This window comes from Scyliorhinus canicula, unplaced genomic scaffold (assembly GCF_902713615.1).
Source record: "Scyliorhinus canicula unplaced genomic scaffold, sScyCan1.1, whole genome shotgun sequence".
In the NCBI taxonomy this organism is placed as follows: Eukaryota; Metazoa; Chordata; class Chondrichthyes; order Carcharhiniformes; family Scyliorhinidae; genus Scyliorhinus; species Scyliorhinus canicula.
The window spans coordinates 893,047-909,945 of record NW_024055676.1 but is presented as its reverse complement, the minus strand read 5'-3'; the positions used below and the strand labels follow the sequence as shown (position 1 = coordinate 909,945).

Below are 16,899 nucleotides of genomic sequence, written 5' to 3'. Positions count from 1 at the left end.
GAAAACTCCACGCAGAGGCAATCGAGACGTCTGACCAGAGGTTGAAACAAGCAGCGTGTGAGACCCACCTTCACAACGACGGGCCTGAAAGATTCAGAGAAATCAAACCCACGTCTCAACCGGAGTCATCTTTACGGGTAGTAAAACCAATCTTGGGCATCTTTGGTAAATGTTATTGAGTTAACTTAAGGGTAAATATTGTTGTTTAATAAAGTTAGTTTGATTTTATATTGTGTAGTCCTTTATTTGCCTCGACAATAAAGACATTTGGGTAAAACCTTTGACTTATACACTGGTTGAAAGTGTCTGAGAAGATTTTACAGATACAACATCGTATTTTTAACTGGGATCCAGGTGCTTCTAGAATTTTGCCCATATTTTCGATTTTCACGGACATATGAGCAAGAGATTCATCCACTGACCTCTTCAGCTCGCCTGCCAAACTCTAACGGTGTTTCCTAATTCAGCCGCTCCAATGCGGCTGCTGTCGGCAGCGTGTTCAGCATTTGAGAAGGAGGACTCGCCCCCGCCATCTTGCAGCCCGCCAAGTCCTGTGATGCCTCGGAATCCCAGGAGTAAGTGCGGCCCGCATCTTTTCTATTCTTCTTTCTCGCATATCTTGAAGTTTGTGTATTTATCTGTCGAGTATCATAGAATCTCCAGTGCAGAAGGAGGCCATTCAGCCCATCGAGTCAGCACTGGCTCTTGGAAAGAGCACGCTACCTTTTGTAAATCCATGCTGACTTTGTCCGATTACACCACTGCTTTCCAAATGCTGTGCTATGAAATCCTTGATAATGGACTCCAGCAACTTCCCTCCTACTGATGTCAGGCTCACTGGTCTATAGTTCCCTGTTTTCTCTCTACCTCCCTGTTTGAATAGCAGGGTTACATTCGCTACCCTCCAATCTGTAGGAACAATTCCAGAGTCTAAAGAATTTTGGAAAATGACCACCATTGGATCTCCTATTTCCAGAGCCACTTCCTTAAGTAGTTTGGGATGAAGATCCTGGAGATTTTATAGACGGATATAGATAGTCTGGGAGATTGGGCCAAAATTTGGCAGATGGTGTTTAATGTAGATAAGTGTCAGGTTATCCATTTAGTCTGAAAAATAGAAAGGACAATTATGGGATCTGGGTGAATTGGTGGAACTCGCTGCCCCACAGTGCGGTGGAATTTGAGTCATTAAATGGTTTCAAGAAGAAGATAGATAGATTTCTGATCATAAAAATGGATTAAAGGGATATGGGGAACAGATGGGGAGGTGGATTTGAGGAACAGATTGGCCGTGATCTGATTGAATGGCGGAGCAGGCTCGAAGGGTAGAATTGTGTACTTGTACTAATTCTTATGTTCCTATGTACTATCCAGGATAAAATTAATGTATTCCATCTGCTCCTGTGGATCATTTCAGTGGAAATATGCTCTCGCTTAAAGAATATCATCCCACTGGAGTGAACATTGGAAGACTGGCCAGCCCACAGAGAAAACCTTCTGCTCTCCCACTTCACCCACTGTCATAATGACCATGGTTCAATCCTGGATGTGATCAAGAGCAGCAAAGATCAGCAGAATCCAACCCCTTGTAATTACTTGTGAACTCGCTGGTGTTTCTGCAGGTAGGATGTACTACTGAATCCTTTCCCACACGTGGAGCAGGAAAACGGCTTCTCCCTAGTGTGAACTCGCTGGTGTCTGAGCAGGTTGGATGAATTAACAAATCCTCTTCTGACACACAGAGCAGGTGAATGGTCGCTCCCCAGTGTGAAGTCGCTGGTGTGTTACCAAGTTGGATGAATTACAAATCCCTTCTGACACACAGAGCAGGTGAATGGTCTCTCCCCAGTGTGAAGTCGCTGGGTGTGTTACCAAGTTGGATGAATTAACAAATCGCTTCCGACACACAGAGCAGGTAAACGGCTTCTCCCCAGTGTGAATTCGCTGGTGTGTTACCAAGTTGGATGAATTAATAAATCTCTTCCTGCACACTTTGCAGGTGAATGGCCTCATTGCGGCGTGAACTCGCTGGTGTGTCAGCAAGTTGGATGAATTAGTAAATCCCTTCTCAACACTGAGCAGGTGAGTGGCTTCTCCTCAGTGTGAACCCCCTGGTGTGTCAGCAGGTTGGATGAATCTATGAATCCTTGCCGACACACTGAGCAGGTGAATGGCGTCTCCCCGGTGCGAACTCGCCGCTGTGTCAGCAGGTTGGATGAAACAGTAAATCCCTTCCCACACTGAGAGCAAATGAACAGTCTCTCCCTGGTGTGAGTACGTCGATGAGTTTCCAGCACAGACGGGAAAAATGAATTCCATCCCACAATCCCCACATTTCCACGGTTTCCCCATGGTGTGTCTCGGTGCTTTTCCAGTCACACGGATGGTAAAACGGCCGATGGTTTCCCCCGTGCTAACGAATCGAGTGTCTCTGTTAGATCTCAATGTGAAGTTTGGTTTGAGATTTCTTGCTGCAAATCTTCCCCTTTGAATATCCTGTTAAAGGAGTTTACAAATGTCATCACGGTCAGTACAGCTCAGAAATTCAGAACAGACAATTCTAGTTGCAGTGGAACATGCTTTCCTCGCTCGTTCCCCAAAAGCTGTAAATTTCCACGCACGCATCTGTACAAACTCACACTCTCTCTCTCTTGGTCCGTCCATTCTCACTCCATATTCACCCTCCCTATTCTCCTGAAGCTGCTAATTCATGTTGATCAACAGATCGACACTCAGCATTTCCTGATCTTGACCAAGATATTGTGACATCCCAAGAAATAGGAGCAGGAGACGGTCATTCAGCCCATCAAGTCTGCTCCACCATTTAATAAGTTCATGGCTGGTCTGATACTAATCTCAAATCTTCAATTCCAGGGAATAAATATGGTGCAGAATTTGATGGTTAATATCAGCTGATGGACAGAAGAGAAATGATCTCGAGTGCAGGAAAAACAATTCCTGACCATGGGAAGATAAAGATGGTAAATCAGCAGCACATAGCCAAGGGATGGCCTGCAGTGACAACTTCATTCAGACACATTGGAAGAAATAACAGTAAAATACTAAACATGGTTAAAATAAATACCCTATTAGAGGCAGAAGTTGAACAATGGCAGAGAGGTGATGAGGGAGGGCAGAGCTGAAACAGAGCAATGTGTGAACTTGAATTCAGATCCACAGTAAAGGAGACAAACCTGCCCCAGAGCCCAGAAACCAGAGCACAGACAACAAAGCACAATTCTAAAAACTCTAAATTATAGATGAATGCTCAATAATACTCACTTCTGGAACAATTTCACGGATTTCAAATGTAAAACCTCCTATGGAGTCTGCAGCTGCAAAGATATCAGAAGCACTGGAATCAGAGAAAAATCACAGTTTTCAAATCTTCTAACTCCCTGTAAAATGAGATTACAAGAGTCATGTGTCAATTGTGGTCAGAGAGTAACATTTTTTCTTTATCTCAGATTGCTGTGTGTAAATCCTCCCCATCTATCTCCCTGTAAACGGAGTTTCCAAAGTCCAAGATATAAATTCATAAAAACTCTCTCCCCATTTCCTGGCCTAGGATTACTATGGGATACACTTACATTGGAAGCAGTTCAGACAAGGGTCACTAAGCTGATTCCTGGCATGAAGGGGTTTGTTTTATGATGGAAAGGTTGGCCAGGGTGTGCATATACTGATTGTACTTTAGATAAATGAAAGATAATCTTACAGCAGCAGAGAGGATTCTGAGGGTGCTTGACAGGTGCTGAAAGGATGTTTCTCCTCAACAGGAAATCTTCCACTGCAAGGAAAGTTTAAAAATCAGTGTCTAAGACAGAAATGAGGAGAAATTGCTTCTCTCAGAGGGCCAGTAGCCGGTGGAATTCTCTGCCCAGTGAGCAGTGGAGGCGTGGCCATTGAATTTATTCAAGGCTGCATTATACACCATTTTTACTGGCAGGGGAGTAAAAGGTGAGGAAGGTTCATTGTCTGAAGGAAAATGGAGTTAAGACAATGATCAAATGAGCCACAATTGTCCGAATGGCCTCTTACTGCTAATAATTCTGATAATCTTATTCTTCTGTTATTGGGATGGGCGCACATGCGCTTTGCAGCAATTCCCCTCCCCCCGCCCTCACCCTGAAGAGGGCGCCCGTTCTCCCGGACCATTCAATCAATGAGTCAAACATTTTCTCTCCTGGTCACCAGAACCCTGAAGCTCCTCCTACTTTCCGTGACGGCACCAAGATGGCCGCTCATGCGCTCTGCTCCCCGCTGAACGAAGATGGGGACAATGGAACTGGGCCCGATCTGGATAAAAGCCCATCAGCTGCAAACACGGGGCCTGCAGGGTCTCTTCCTGCCGAGGGGCCTTTCCCGGGTGTTTATGAAGCCTCCGCTCCCTCCCTTCCCCCCGGTTCCCGGCTCCATTCCTCCCTCCGTCCCACCGCCGCTCACCCGCGGAAACAGCCCCTTCAGCGCTCGCAGAGCTTCGAGCAGGATGACAGTGCGCATGCTCCAGATACAATACTGCGCCTGCGCACTGGGCTCCTGTGGAATGAATAGGGCACATTCACCGCCGCAATGGATGTTGGGTAATATCAGCACCATTCAAACCTCAAACAACTAATACAAAATAACAATTTTGCCATTTGACCTCAACTAATTTTCAAAAATCATAAATGATTATGAATTGATGATCTATATTACATGTGTCAGAGTTCTGTGTGTGCCTATGTCGAGGTTTTAAAGCTTTTCTACTGTTTCTTCTCTCTCTACCCTGCCGGTGCTAACTCTTGCTGGGTTCAATTGCAGTTACTGATTTCTCTCCCTGTTCATAATACTGAATATTCATTGTTTTGTTGAATGATAATGCACAGAGGGAAACCATTTGGCTCATCATATTGGCTAGCAGTGTCAGAACCTGATAGAGTTTAACTGAATATGTCTCCAGACCCCACCTACTGCACTGACTTTAATAACAAAGGGCCAAGGGAGGATTCCGGTGTGTTCAGAGTGGGTGAATTGTGGAATTACAAAGAAAAGGTATTGATATCCTGAATCTTCAGAATTATCACTTGACTGGGATAGAACATAGAACAGTACAGAACAGGCCCTTTGGCCCTCGATGTTGTGCCGAGCAATGATCACCCTACTTAAACCCACGTATCCACCCTGTACCCGTAACCCAACAACCCCCCCCCCCCCTTAACCTTACTTTTTAGGACACTACGGGCAATTTAGCATGGCCAATCCACCTAACCCGCACATCTTTGGACTGTGGGAGGAAACCGGAGCACCCGGAGGAAACCCACGCACACACGGGGAGGACGTGCAGACTCCGCACAGACAGTGACCCAGCCGGATGTTTCAGCAATAAAAAAACTCCCATGTACTTGTCAGAGGCCATGCCCAATGGACCTGTTAAAGCCAAACCATTGTTCTACTGCAGTAAGAAGTCTTACAACACCAGGTTAAAGTACAACAGGTTTGTTTCAAACACGAGCTTTCGGAGCGCAGCTCCTTCTTCAGGTGAGTCACCTGAGGAAGAAGCAATGCTCCAAAAGCTTGTGTTTGAAACAAACCTGTTGGACTTTAACCTGGTGTTGTAAGACTTGTTACTGAGTTCACCCCAGTCCAACGCCGGCATCTCCACATCATGGCTACCATCGACTGTTCGACTGGGCTGGGCTTTATGTGATCAGGTCTCGGTTTTATGAACAAGGTCTGTACCAGACTGGAGCTGTGTGTTTGATTCTCCATAACAGTTGTAGTATCCTTAGCAAATACACACCATGACAGTTGTCCTACAATAGGGCACAGTAAAAAGTCTTACCACACCACGTTGAAGTCCAACTGGTTTGTTTCAAACACAAGATTTTGGAGCACTGCTCCTTCCTCAAGGATTTTGTTTTTGAAAATATTTCTATTCAAGAAATCTTCAAGAGTTTTACAACATAAAACAACCCCACAAACCCCGACCCCCCAACAGTCAATGGTAACCAACTCCCGAAAATGCATGATGAACAAACCCCAACATTTGTGGAACCCACCAGTCGCCCCTTCAGAGAAAACGTTACCTTTTCCAGGGTCAGGAGCCCCAGGAGGTCTCCCCCCCCCCCCCCACCCCCCTGTCACACCGAGGCACAGGATGGAGAAGCTGACCTCCACCCCAACAAGACCAGCCTGCGAGCAATCAGCAAGGTGAAGGCTAGAACATCTGCCCCTGCACCCGCCTACAGCTCTGGCTCTTCTGAAACCCGCAAATATGGCTTGTCAGGGACCGGGCTCCACGTCCACACGTAAAACCCCCAACACGGTGCTGAACACCATCCTCCAAAATCTTTCCAGCTTTGGGCAGGACCAAATATATGTAGGTGATTCGCAGACTCCCTCCCACATTGTTCACAGGCATCCTCCAACCCTTCAAACAGCTGGCTCATCCTAAGTTTGTGAGGTGTGCCCTGTACACTACCTTTAGCTGTATCAGCCCAGGTCTCGCACATGTATTCGAGGCATTTACCCTCCACAGCACATCGCACCATAGACCCTCCTCCAGCACCACCCAACTCTTCTTCCCACTTCACCTTAACCTCCTCCATGGACACCCCAACCTCCTCCAAGACTCTCCCGTAAATTGCCGAGACAAATCCCCCTCTGACAGCACTGCCTCCAGCAACAAGGCAGGTGCAAGCGGGAAGGCCTTCTTCGCAAAGTTCAGCACCTGTAAATACCTAAAGCTTTTGCCAGCCCAAACGTCTCATCCAACTCCTCCAAACTCGCAAATCGCCCTCCAAGAAAATCCTTCATTTCCTTAATCCCCCTCCCTTGCCATCCCCGAAACCTTGCATCTATCCTCCCCGCTCTAACGCATGATTCCCTCTGATTGGCATCTCTCCAAACTAGCTCTGCTGTCTAAACTGCCTCCAGATCTTCAACGTGGCAACCACCACTGGACTCACCGTCTTCTTCCCTGGGGCCATCGGGAATAGCACCGTTGACAGCACATGTAACCCCGACCCCTGCAAGAGCCCGCCTCCGTCCTCATCCGCAAAGCCCCCCCCCCCCCCCCCTCTACTCCAATGCCGAACCTTCTCTGCATTTGCCGCTCAATAAGAATACAACAAATTTGGGATGCCTAACCCCCTCTGCAGTATTTCCTTCCTAATCCTCGCCACCTTCCCGCCCAAACAAACAAGGAGATCCGTCTGTCGAGCCTCCTAAAAAACGCTTTGAGCAAAAAGACCGGCAGGCACTGAAACAAAAGCAGGAATCGCTGCAAAACATTCATCTTTACTGCCTGCATCTGGCCTGCCAATGACAGGGAGATTGTCCCACCTCAGCAAATCAGCCTTCACCCTCCTCACAAAGTAAGTGAAGTTCAACTTCCAAAGCCCTGCCCAATTTTGGTCCACCTGCACCCCAAATACCAATAATCAGACACTGCCAGGCGAAATGCCCCCACCACCTCCCACTTTCGGAGTGGAGACCACAAAATACTCATTATTCCCTGAATTAAATTTTTATCCTGAAAACGTTCCAAATCTCTGGTGCTATTCCATTATATTCCCCACCAAAGAGCTTGGCTCTGAAATATACAGGAACAAATATTCTGCACTGAAGGACACTCACCACAACCCAAGCTCCTCAGCTCAATAGACAAGAGCTCTATAGCCATTGCAAACAGAAGAGGGGACCAGGCACATCCCTGTCTCGTTCCCCGGTGCAATGCTAAATACCCAGAGTTCATGCAATTGGTGCGCACGCTCGTCTTTGGCTCCTTATAAAGAAGCTGCACCCACGCCATAAACTTCGGCCCAATCCCACCATCAAATAACTCCATGCCATTCGATCGAACGCCTTCTCCGCCTCCAATACCACCACCTCGGCTCCCTCCACTCTGCCTGAGAGAGCACCACATTTCAAAACTTCCTTACAATAGAGAACGACTGCCTTCCCTTTACGAACCCCGTCTGGCCTCCCCAATCACCTCTGAGGTACCCTTCCAAGCTTAACACCAACACCATTGACAGTATCTTGGCGTCTACATTCAGCAGAAATATGGGCCTGTACAACCAACACTCCACCGGCTCCTTGTCCTTCTTTAGGAAGTGAGACGGTGGCCTGCCCATTGTTTGCAACACGACACCCCTACCCATCGTGTCCTCAAACATTCCCACATCAACGGTGCCAGCCATCCTTAAATCTTTTTAAAAATTCGACAAGAAACCAGTCGGGCCCCGCCTCCACCCCTGTCTGCATTCTCCCAATTGCCACCTCCCCATGCAATTAAACCCAACATACTCAATTATCTTGTCATAGAAGCTCTGGTCCACCAGTAACCCCACATCCATTCTCCACCCTAGCCTCTGGGTTTCCCCCCTTCTCCAGAACTACGTCCATCCAATGCAATAATCGTCATTGTTACAAGTACGCTGACATTAACACTGCAATGAAGTTACTGTGAAAATCCCCTAGTCGCCACACTCTGGCGCCTGTTCAGGTACACAGATGGAGAATTCAGAATGTCCAAATTACCTAACAAGCACATTTTTCGGGACTTGTGGGATGTTGCTGAAAACGCATCACTAATCTTAGAATTCCCCCTATACCAAAAAGGGCCGATATTCTAAATGGTGACCAGGGATTCTCACTCCCTGACTCCGATGCAGATTTCGGTGGGTGCTATTCAGGTCAAACTATATTTTCAAGTTATCCCCCGGTATAACCCATACCTTCACCGAAGATTTCATCTACTTACCACTTAGTAGCATAGATCCTGGGTCCCAAATTGCTAAGTAAGTAAAGTAGACTTAGGAATAAACCACTGTTTCAGGTTAACTTAGTTATTTTATTATTATATTTTTTTCTTTTAAAAAGCTGCAATCACTTTCTTTACAGAAAGGTAAAGGATCTTGCTTCTGGATCCTTCTGGTTGTTTGAAGGGACCTTCAGGCCCAACTTGACAATCAATCTTCTCTTTAAAATTTTGTCTTCTTTAGATGTATTCGCTGGTGAGCTCGGTTGCTATCTCTTGTCAATCCCATGTACTGAGCTATGAGAGGGGGCTATCTCTGTGCTGACTCTACCTCCTCTTTAAATTCTAGTCTTCCTTAGATGTATTAGCTGTTTTAGCTCAGCTGCTATGTCTTATCTTTCCCATGACCGAGCTGGCTGTAAGCTGACTCTGCTTCTCTTGTTCCTTCTCTCGGAGTTCTGGTTCTGGTAGTTCCTGCTCTGGTCTCTGGGCTTATATTCTCTTTCAACAGTTATTAAGTTTTTATTACCTTATTGTAAAGTATACTTATTTCACTTTGATTGAAAAACGTATCTTTGATCTAAACGTTCTAATACAACTAAGTATTCATTTTGACATGACCTCACCTCTCAGGTCTCTGATTACATTGTTTCCTTTGTGATGTTCAAACTTCCTTTGTGATATTCAAAAATGCTTTGGTTTCAAGAGGTGTTACTTTTAATTCCTGTCATTTCTATAGTTTTATTTTCCAATTGTGTCCCCAGCTCGTAACTTTGACTTTGATTTTAGCTTTAAATTATGTTTCTCGTAGACTGATGGTCTCCAGTTTTCTTTAATTTACCTGATATCGGCAGAACTTCACACTTAGAATTGTCACCAAATTCAACTGAACCTCATCCTTTCCTTTTCCAGCTGCTTACTAAGATAGTTAATTTCAATGCAGGTGTGAATCATTGCTTTTAGCGTAATGCTAAAAATCCACTTGGTTGTAACTTGAAAGGTTTACATTTATCAACCAGCTCAACTGAAACCCTCATCCATGCTTTTCCAGATGCTGACTAAGATAGTTACTTTCAATGAAGGTGTGAACCATTGCTTTTAGCTTCATACTAGAATCCTGTGTGTTTGCTGAGCCTGCTTGGGAGAAAGAATCTGCATTTTATAATCCTGCTCTTTGCAGCTGCTGTTAACAATTTGTGGGATCTTTCCCTGTATCCTCTCATGTTTCTCTCAGACCACATATTGCCAGACTTCCATGTTTCAAATGACACATCTTTCCATATTTTCAATAACAGGGAGAAAACCGGAGCACCCGGAGGAAATCCACGCAGACACGGGGAGAACGTGCAGACTCTGCACAGTGACCCAAGCCGGGAATCGAACCCGGGTCCCTGGCTCTGTGAAGTAACAGTGCTACCCACTGTGCTACTGTGCTGCGGTGCGTGACCCGAGATCACCATTGCCGAGTACTCCGACCTCTCATTTCCAGCAAAATGCACATTTCCAAGAAAAAAATCAATTCTCGAAAACACCTTGTGTGCCGGGAAGAAAAACAAATACTCCCGAACCCTTGGGTGTAAATATCTCCATGGGTCAACTCCCCCACCATCTCTTTCATGAGCCCAGCCAATGCCTTTGCCCCCACCTTGACTACGTCAGCGAGCGCGGCTGCAACCTGTCCACCTTTGGTTCCAGCACTTATTCCAATCCCCCCCTACTATCGGCTGATGGGTATCCAGATCCGGGATGGCACCCAGCGCTCTCCACACAAACCCCGCATTGTCACCATCATATACCTGCCCCCCGACCAGCCACCAGCTTTTGCATGTGAAACTTTACCCTCTTCCCCACCAACATCGCCAACCTCCGCCCCCGACTATCAAACCCCGAATGAAACAACTGACTCACCAAACTCTTCCAAAACCTCACCTGATCCATTACCCTTTTGTTACCATCGAACCCCTGCCCCTCTCCCCATTCACTTCCTCTTGCAAACACCTCACCCAGTATTGATCCCCTCCTCGCACCATTCACCCCTCCCAGGTCCATTAAAATCTGCTCCACCAGGCTCCAACAACCACGGCCCCTGCCATACCACACTCCTGTTCACTAGCCAACCTTTGTTAACTCGTGCGATGACCCCTACCAGAACCCCCCCCTCCTCCCCATCCCTTCCTCAGTAACCTCCCACAGGCTGAAAAACCCACCTTCCTTAAAACAAAGAATAGTACTGAACCTCACCCAGAAACAAGAAAAAGCAAAACCCGAACCTCATGGAAACAACCCCCCCCCCCCCCCCCCCCCCCGCAATTCAAGATGCAGAAAACAAAACTCCCAATCAAACAGAAAGCCTTCCCGAAGACAAACGATAATCCCGTCCCCACCAACCAAGACCAAATCCAAACGCTCATCTCAGTCCTTCAGCCTGAATTAAGGCCTCCACCGCCTTGAAATAAAAATCCTTTCAATTGTGAGTCACTCTCAACTTCGCAGGTTAGACCACTCTGAATCTCACTCCGCTGCCAATGCCGCCCTCTCCCCCCAAAGGCCACCCGCCTTCTCTGCAGCACTGCTTGGTATGTTCATGCCAACGTCTTCCCACACCTCGGGCGCTTTTCTCCGCTCCCCAGGCCGGGTTGGAGAATCGCAGGAGGGCCGCCCTGGCGCCGGCCAACCTGTGCATGCATGGGTGACGTCATTAGGCGCCGCCAGCCGCACCATTCTCGGCGCATCAGGCCTGGCGGCCGAGTTCCCCGCAACGCCGTGAGGGGGCGAGGAGCGGCCTCTGACACTCCGGGTTTCACGACGGCGTTGGCCGTTGCGGAGAATTCCGTCCCTCGCCTCTGCTTCACCCAGCTCAAATCCCCCTCCTTCACGTGGTCATTATGGAAGCAGAATATACCCGCCTTTGGTGGCTCATTCGCTTTGGGCATTGGCCTGAGCGACCAATGTGCCCTGTCCAACTCATAGTGGGAGGTATCTTCCCCCTCCCTCATCAACTCCTCAAACATCCTCACAAAGTACTCAGTCGGCCTCAGGCCCTCCACCCCCTTGGGCAGGCCCACAATTCTCAAATTTTGCCTTCTCGACCTGTTCTTCAGGTCTTGCACATTGGCTCTGGGCCCTTTGTTCACCTCGGCCACACTCCGCAGCTCCTCACTGATAGGTCTATACTTTGGTTAATATATCTGAAGTGTCGCCGCACTAATATATTACTCTGCAGAACTTGAAACTGAGCTTCATGCGTGAAGTCATTTGTCTTTTATTCAGTTAGTTTCAGATGTTTCTTGAATAGGTCAGTTTGTTGCAAAGACAGAGTATTTACAGTTTGTTTAGTCCAAGCAAATACAGAGAACTGAGTTGAATTCAATACAAGTTACAGCCCTTGATAATTTCTTCTAACTGAATACACGATGCAGTGAAGTTGAAAATAAACAAAATGGCGGTTCAAAGCGAAAGTGCAGAAAGTAGCTTCAGAAATTAAGTAAGGTGATTCTGGAATGAATTGTTGAAAATCGGCAGTACTTTTTAAGGTTATGGCTATCACCAATGTCTGTCCCCTTTCTGGCTGTGATTGGGTTAAAGTAATTATAATATTATTTAATTCGATTGAAATACATCTTTTTTATGAGCCTTATCCGTTGAATGAAAACAGTTTCTGGGAATATTGCCCAGAAACTTTAAATGTGAGGATTTCCTCCAACTGCTGCCAGAGTCCGAAGATGTGCAGGTTAGGTGGTGTTATGGGGATAGGGTGAGGTTATGGGCCTACCTAGCGTGCTCTTTCAGGCATATAGTGCAATCCTGAGGGGCCGAATGGCCTCCTTCTGCACTGTAGGGATTCTATGGATTCTAGTGCCATCATGTTGATGAGAAATAGGAGGGGCCAAGGATACATCCTTGGGGGGACACCATATTGGAAAAGAAAGGGAGTTTAGAGATGGGGTGGTACTTTGCAAGGAAGTCAGGGGTCAAAGGTTGTTTTCTCAGGAAAGGTGAAGGTAATGTATTTAAAAGTGAGAGGGGCAAAGCTAGAAGAGGGAGAGAACTGTTACGATATCAATTAATGTGGGGAAGTTGGATGGTCAGTGGTTTAATGAGAATAGGGTCAAGGGAGCAGAAGGCAGGTCTTGTAATCAAGACGAGATTGAACAGGACATGACAGGAGATAGGAGAGAACCTGGAGATAGATATGAGTTCACACTCAGACGAGGGGGATTTTTAGTGACAGTTTGGCCTGGTGGAGCAAGTGGAAGGGAGGGAAGCAGCAGAGGTATCTGATCAGATTGTCCACTCACTGTAATTACTTGTGAATTCGCTGGTGTCTTATCAGATTGGATGACTGTGTGAATCCCTTCCCACACTTGGGGCAGGTGTAAGGCCTCTCCCTTGTGTGAACTCGCTGATGTGTCAGCAGGCTGGATGACTGAGTGAATGTCTTCCCACACTGGGAGCAGGTGAACGGTCTCTCCCCAGTGTGAGTTCGCTGGTGTACAGTGAGGTCAGATGATGTCTTGAAACCAGTCCCGCAGGAAGAGCATCTGAACGGTTTGTCATCAGTGTGAATACGTTGATGGCGCATAAGTTCCCCGGAACTTTTAAAGCACTTTTCACAGTCTGGGCATTTAAAAGGTTTCTCATCAGTGTGAACACGTTGATGGTGGAGCAGTTCCCGGGAACTTTTGTAGCACTTCCCACAGTCTTGGCATTTAAATGGTTTCTTCTCACTGTGAACACTCTGGTGATTCAGCAGAGTGGATAACTGAGTGAATCCCTTTCCACACTCAGAGCAAGTGTAAGGTCTCTCTCCAGTGTGAACTCGCTGGTGTGTCCGCAGGTTTGATGACCGACTGAACCCACTGCCACACACGGAGCAGGTGAACGGCCTCTCCCCACTGTGAGTGCGCTGGTGTTCACTGAGTTGAGATGACTGCTTGAACCCAGTCCCACAGTGACAGCACCTGAACGGTCGCTCGTTGGTGTGAACACGTTGATGGAGTATCAGGTCCCGGGAACATTTAAAGCACTTCCCACAGTCTGGACATTTAAATGGTCTCTCATCCGTGTGAACTTGCTGGTGCGTCATTAAATCAGATGACCGAGCGAATCCTTTCCCACACTCCCGGCAGATGAATGGTCTCTTCCCAGTGTGAACGCGTTGGTGTCTCAGCAGGTTGGACGACTGAGCGAATCCCTTCCCACACACGGAGCAGTTGAATGGTTTCTCCCCGGTGTGCACTCGCTGGTGTTGCAGCAGGCTGGATGATCGAGAGAATCCCTTCCCACAATCAGAGCAAGTGAGTGACCTCTCCACAGACTGTCTGGAATGATGAATTTCTAGTTGAGATGTGGATCTGAATCCCTCCTCACATTCCCAGGGTTTCTCCTTACTGTGTACGGAGCTTTTTCCTTCCATGGTCAAAATTCACCGATAGTCAGGTTACGATGAATTCGGTGACGTTGTCTGATGCTGATATGATGTTTGATCTGAGTTTCCTGACTGCAAATCCTCCCCTTCTAACTCTGAAATAGATTTAAAACAGAAAAAAGACAGTGAGAGAGATCCTACAAAAACACCATAGCAGGTTGTGAAACTGAACTGAACGCATCTGGTAACTTGTGGGGCCGGCACTGGGAAAAATTGACCATGAAAATTGTTGAATCTTTTGTGAAAAGTGAACTAGGTTGTTAATGTCCTTCAGGGAAGGGAACCTGCCACGTGGACTGAGCCCACACAACACTTGGGTCTGTGCAAGAACATAAGATAAAGGAGCAGAGGTAGACCATTCGGCCTGTCGAACCTGCTCTGCCATTGAACACGATTGTGGTTGATCTCAGTCTTCAATTCCACTTTCCCGTTAGCTCTCTATGTCCTTTGACTGCCTGAGAGACCAAAAATCTCACTATCTGAGCCTTCAATATATTCAATGATGTATCATCCACAACCCTCTAGTCGAGAGAATGTTTTGCGAGAAACAGAGGGCGGAATTCTCCGCACTCACGACGGGGCGGAGAATAGCGGGCGGCGTAAATTATTACGGCCACGCTGGTCCGATGCCCTCCCGCTATTCTCCCCCCCCACGCCCGCCTCCCGACACAAATCGCTGCCCACCGTTTTTTTACGGCGAGCAGCGATTCTCAGCTGGCCGATGGGCCGATTTCCAAGGCCTTTACGACCGTTTTTATGAACGTCAATCACACCTGGTCTGACCGTTCGTAAAAACGTCCGTAAAGTCCCGATCTGGGGAACCATGGCACCGATTGGCACGGCAGTACCACGGCCGTGCCAAGGATGCCATGGGCCCGCGATCGGTGGGCACCGGTCACGGGCAGCGGGTACTTACCCGCGCACTCTTTATCCTTCCGCCGCCCCGCTGTATCCATTCGCGGGGCGGCTGAGGAGCATACCGGCCCGCGCATGCACGGGTTTCACGCAAATGCGTGATGACGTCATCCGTGCATACGCGGGTTGGAGTCGTCCAATCCGCGCATGTGCGGCTGACGTTATCTGACGCGTCAGCCGTCGCTAACTCTGGCTAGCGGGCTTAACGAAATTCATTAAGCCCGCGATGCCGGAGTTCACGGCCGCGGGATGCTAGCCCCGACCGGGGACGAGAATCGGTTCCCGGTCGGGGGGGCGGAGGCTGGCGTCAAACCCGCCCGTTTTTGACGCCAGCCTCACGATTTCCCGCGGGTGTGGAGAATCACGCCCAGAGAGAGAAAGTCAAAAATGATGAGGGAGACGGAGCGAGAGTGAGAACAGAGTGGGGGGGGGGGGGGGGGGGGGTGACAGGTGGCATTGGAGAGGCATTTCGTTGATTGACAACTGATTCACAATTTGACAGAATCTCCTAAATGCTTAACCTCCACCACCTGGATGGAGCAGGACAGCAGATGTATGTGAACATCACCACCTGCAAGTTCTTTTCCAAGACACACACTGTCCGATCTTGTCCGACATCCAGTGCTGGATGAGGAGAACTTTCCTCCATTTAAATATTGACAAGATTGAACCCATTCCCTTCCTGTCCCCTCTACAAACTCCATCCCCTTGTCACCAATTCCACCCTGTCAAATGTCTGAGGCTGAAGCTGACTGTTCACAACCATGGTGAAATATTTCACCCCGAGATGAGCTCTTGACCACAGATCCACATTGTCACCAAGATTGCTGATTTCCACCTCAGAAATACAGCTCAACTCCACCTTTGTCTCTGTTCATTTGCTGCACAAACCATTATCCATTCTTCTGTTACCTCTCAACCAAATTATTCCAACGCACTCGTAGCCGGACTCCAACATTAAACAACCCCCTCCATCACATCCCAAACTCTGCTACCCATGTGCTTACTCACACCAGCCCCTGTGCCCACTGATCTACAAATGCTTCCTTTTAAAAGGCACAAAATGTTTAAATTTCTCATTGTTGTACTCCCTGGTAATGATCATCCAGATCACTGTAATCTCCTCCACACACACCCCGTTGAGATCTCTGCACTCATTTAATTCCAGCCACTTGAGAATTCCTGATTTTAATCTCTCCAGCATTACTGAGTTGCCAAGGCCACAATTTCTGGAATTTCCTCCTGAAAACTCTCCGACTCTGACTCAATTTCCTCCATTAGGATTCTCCTTAAAAGCTAATATCTCCTCATGTGGCTCAGTGTCAATTATTTTGTAACGTTTCTCTGAAAGTCTTAAAAGTTATATTCTGTTCAAGTCATAATATAAATTCGAATTATTGTCACTGCCCCTGGACATATATTCTGCCCTATAAATAGGAATTTGTAACTCAGAGTGAAGCAGTCTGCTGAACATTCTGTCATGAAAAAACGTTTCAAAAAATGTTGCCCCCAACAATGATGGCGACTGAGCATGCGCTCTGCTACTCGTGCCCCAATAAAGATGGTGGGTGCGCATGCGCACCGCTGCAAGTACCAAATAAAGATGGCACCCACATAGTCTGGTCTGTAACAAAGCTGCGGCCTCCAAAAAATCCTCGGGCACCGGTAGGTTATTTTTACGGATTTTAGGTGTGAATAACATGTTCACGAAGTGTGTCTAACGACCCGCCTGATTCATCTCTCCCTCCGTCCCGCCATTCCCACCTTCACGGATTGGGGATCCGAGAACGAACGTTTTTCTGCGTGCCAG

At 47.5% G+C, this 16,899-nt stretch overlaps 2 protein-coding genes across 2 annotated transcripts; both read right to left on the bottom strand.

Annotated features, from left to right (window-relative positions):
- Nucleotides 1–1,844: 1,844 nt before the first annotated feature.
- LOC119960640 lies at nt 1,845–4,561 on the bottom strand. The gene is made up of 4 exons (XM_038788267.1): nt 4,447–4,561; nt 3,719–3,790; nt 3,283–3,335; nt 1,845–2,496 (listed from the first exon to the last, which is right to left on the bottom strand). The coding sequence occupies exons 1-4, from the start codon at nt 4,559–4,561 to the stop codon at nt 2,098–2,100; spliced, it is 639 nt and encodes a 212-aa protein (XP_038644195.1). The 3' UTR covers nt 1,845–2,097.
- Nucleotides 4,562–12,023: 7,462 nt separating this feature from the next.
- Nucleotides 12,024–16,883, bottom strand: LOC119960648 (zinc finger protein 239-like). The gene is made up of 2 exons (XM_038788279.1): nt 16,704–16,883; nt 12,024–14,269 (listed from the first exon to the last, which is right to left on the bottom strand). Exon 2 carries the CDS (start codon nt 14,160–14,162, stop codon nt 13,050–13,052), a length of 1,113 nt encoding a protein of 370 aa, XP_038644207.1. The 5' UTR covers nt 14,163–14,269; nt 16,704–16,883; the 3' UTR covers nt 12,024–13,049.
- Between the last annotated feature and the right edge of the window lie 16 nt (nt 16,884–16,899).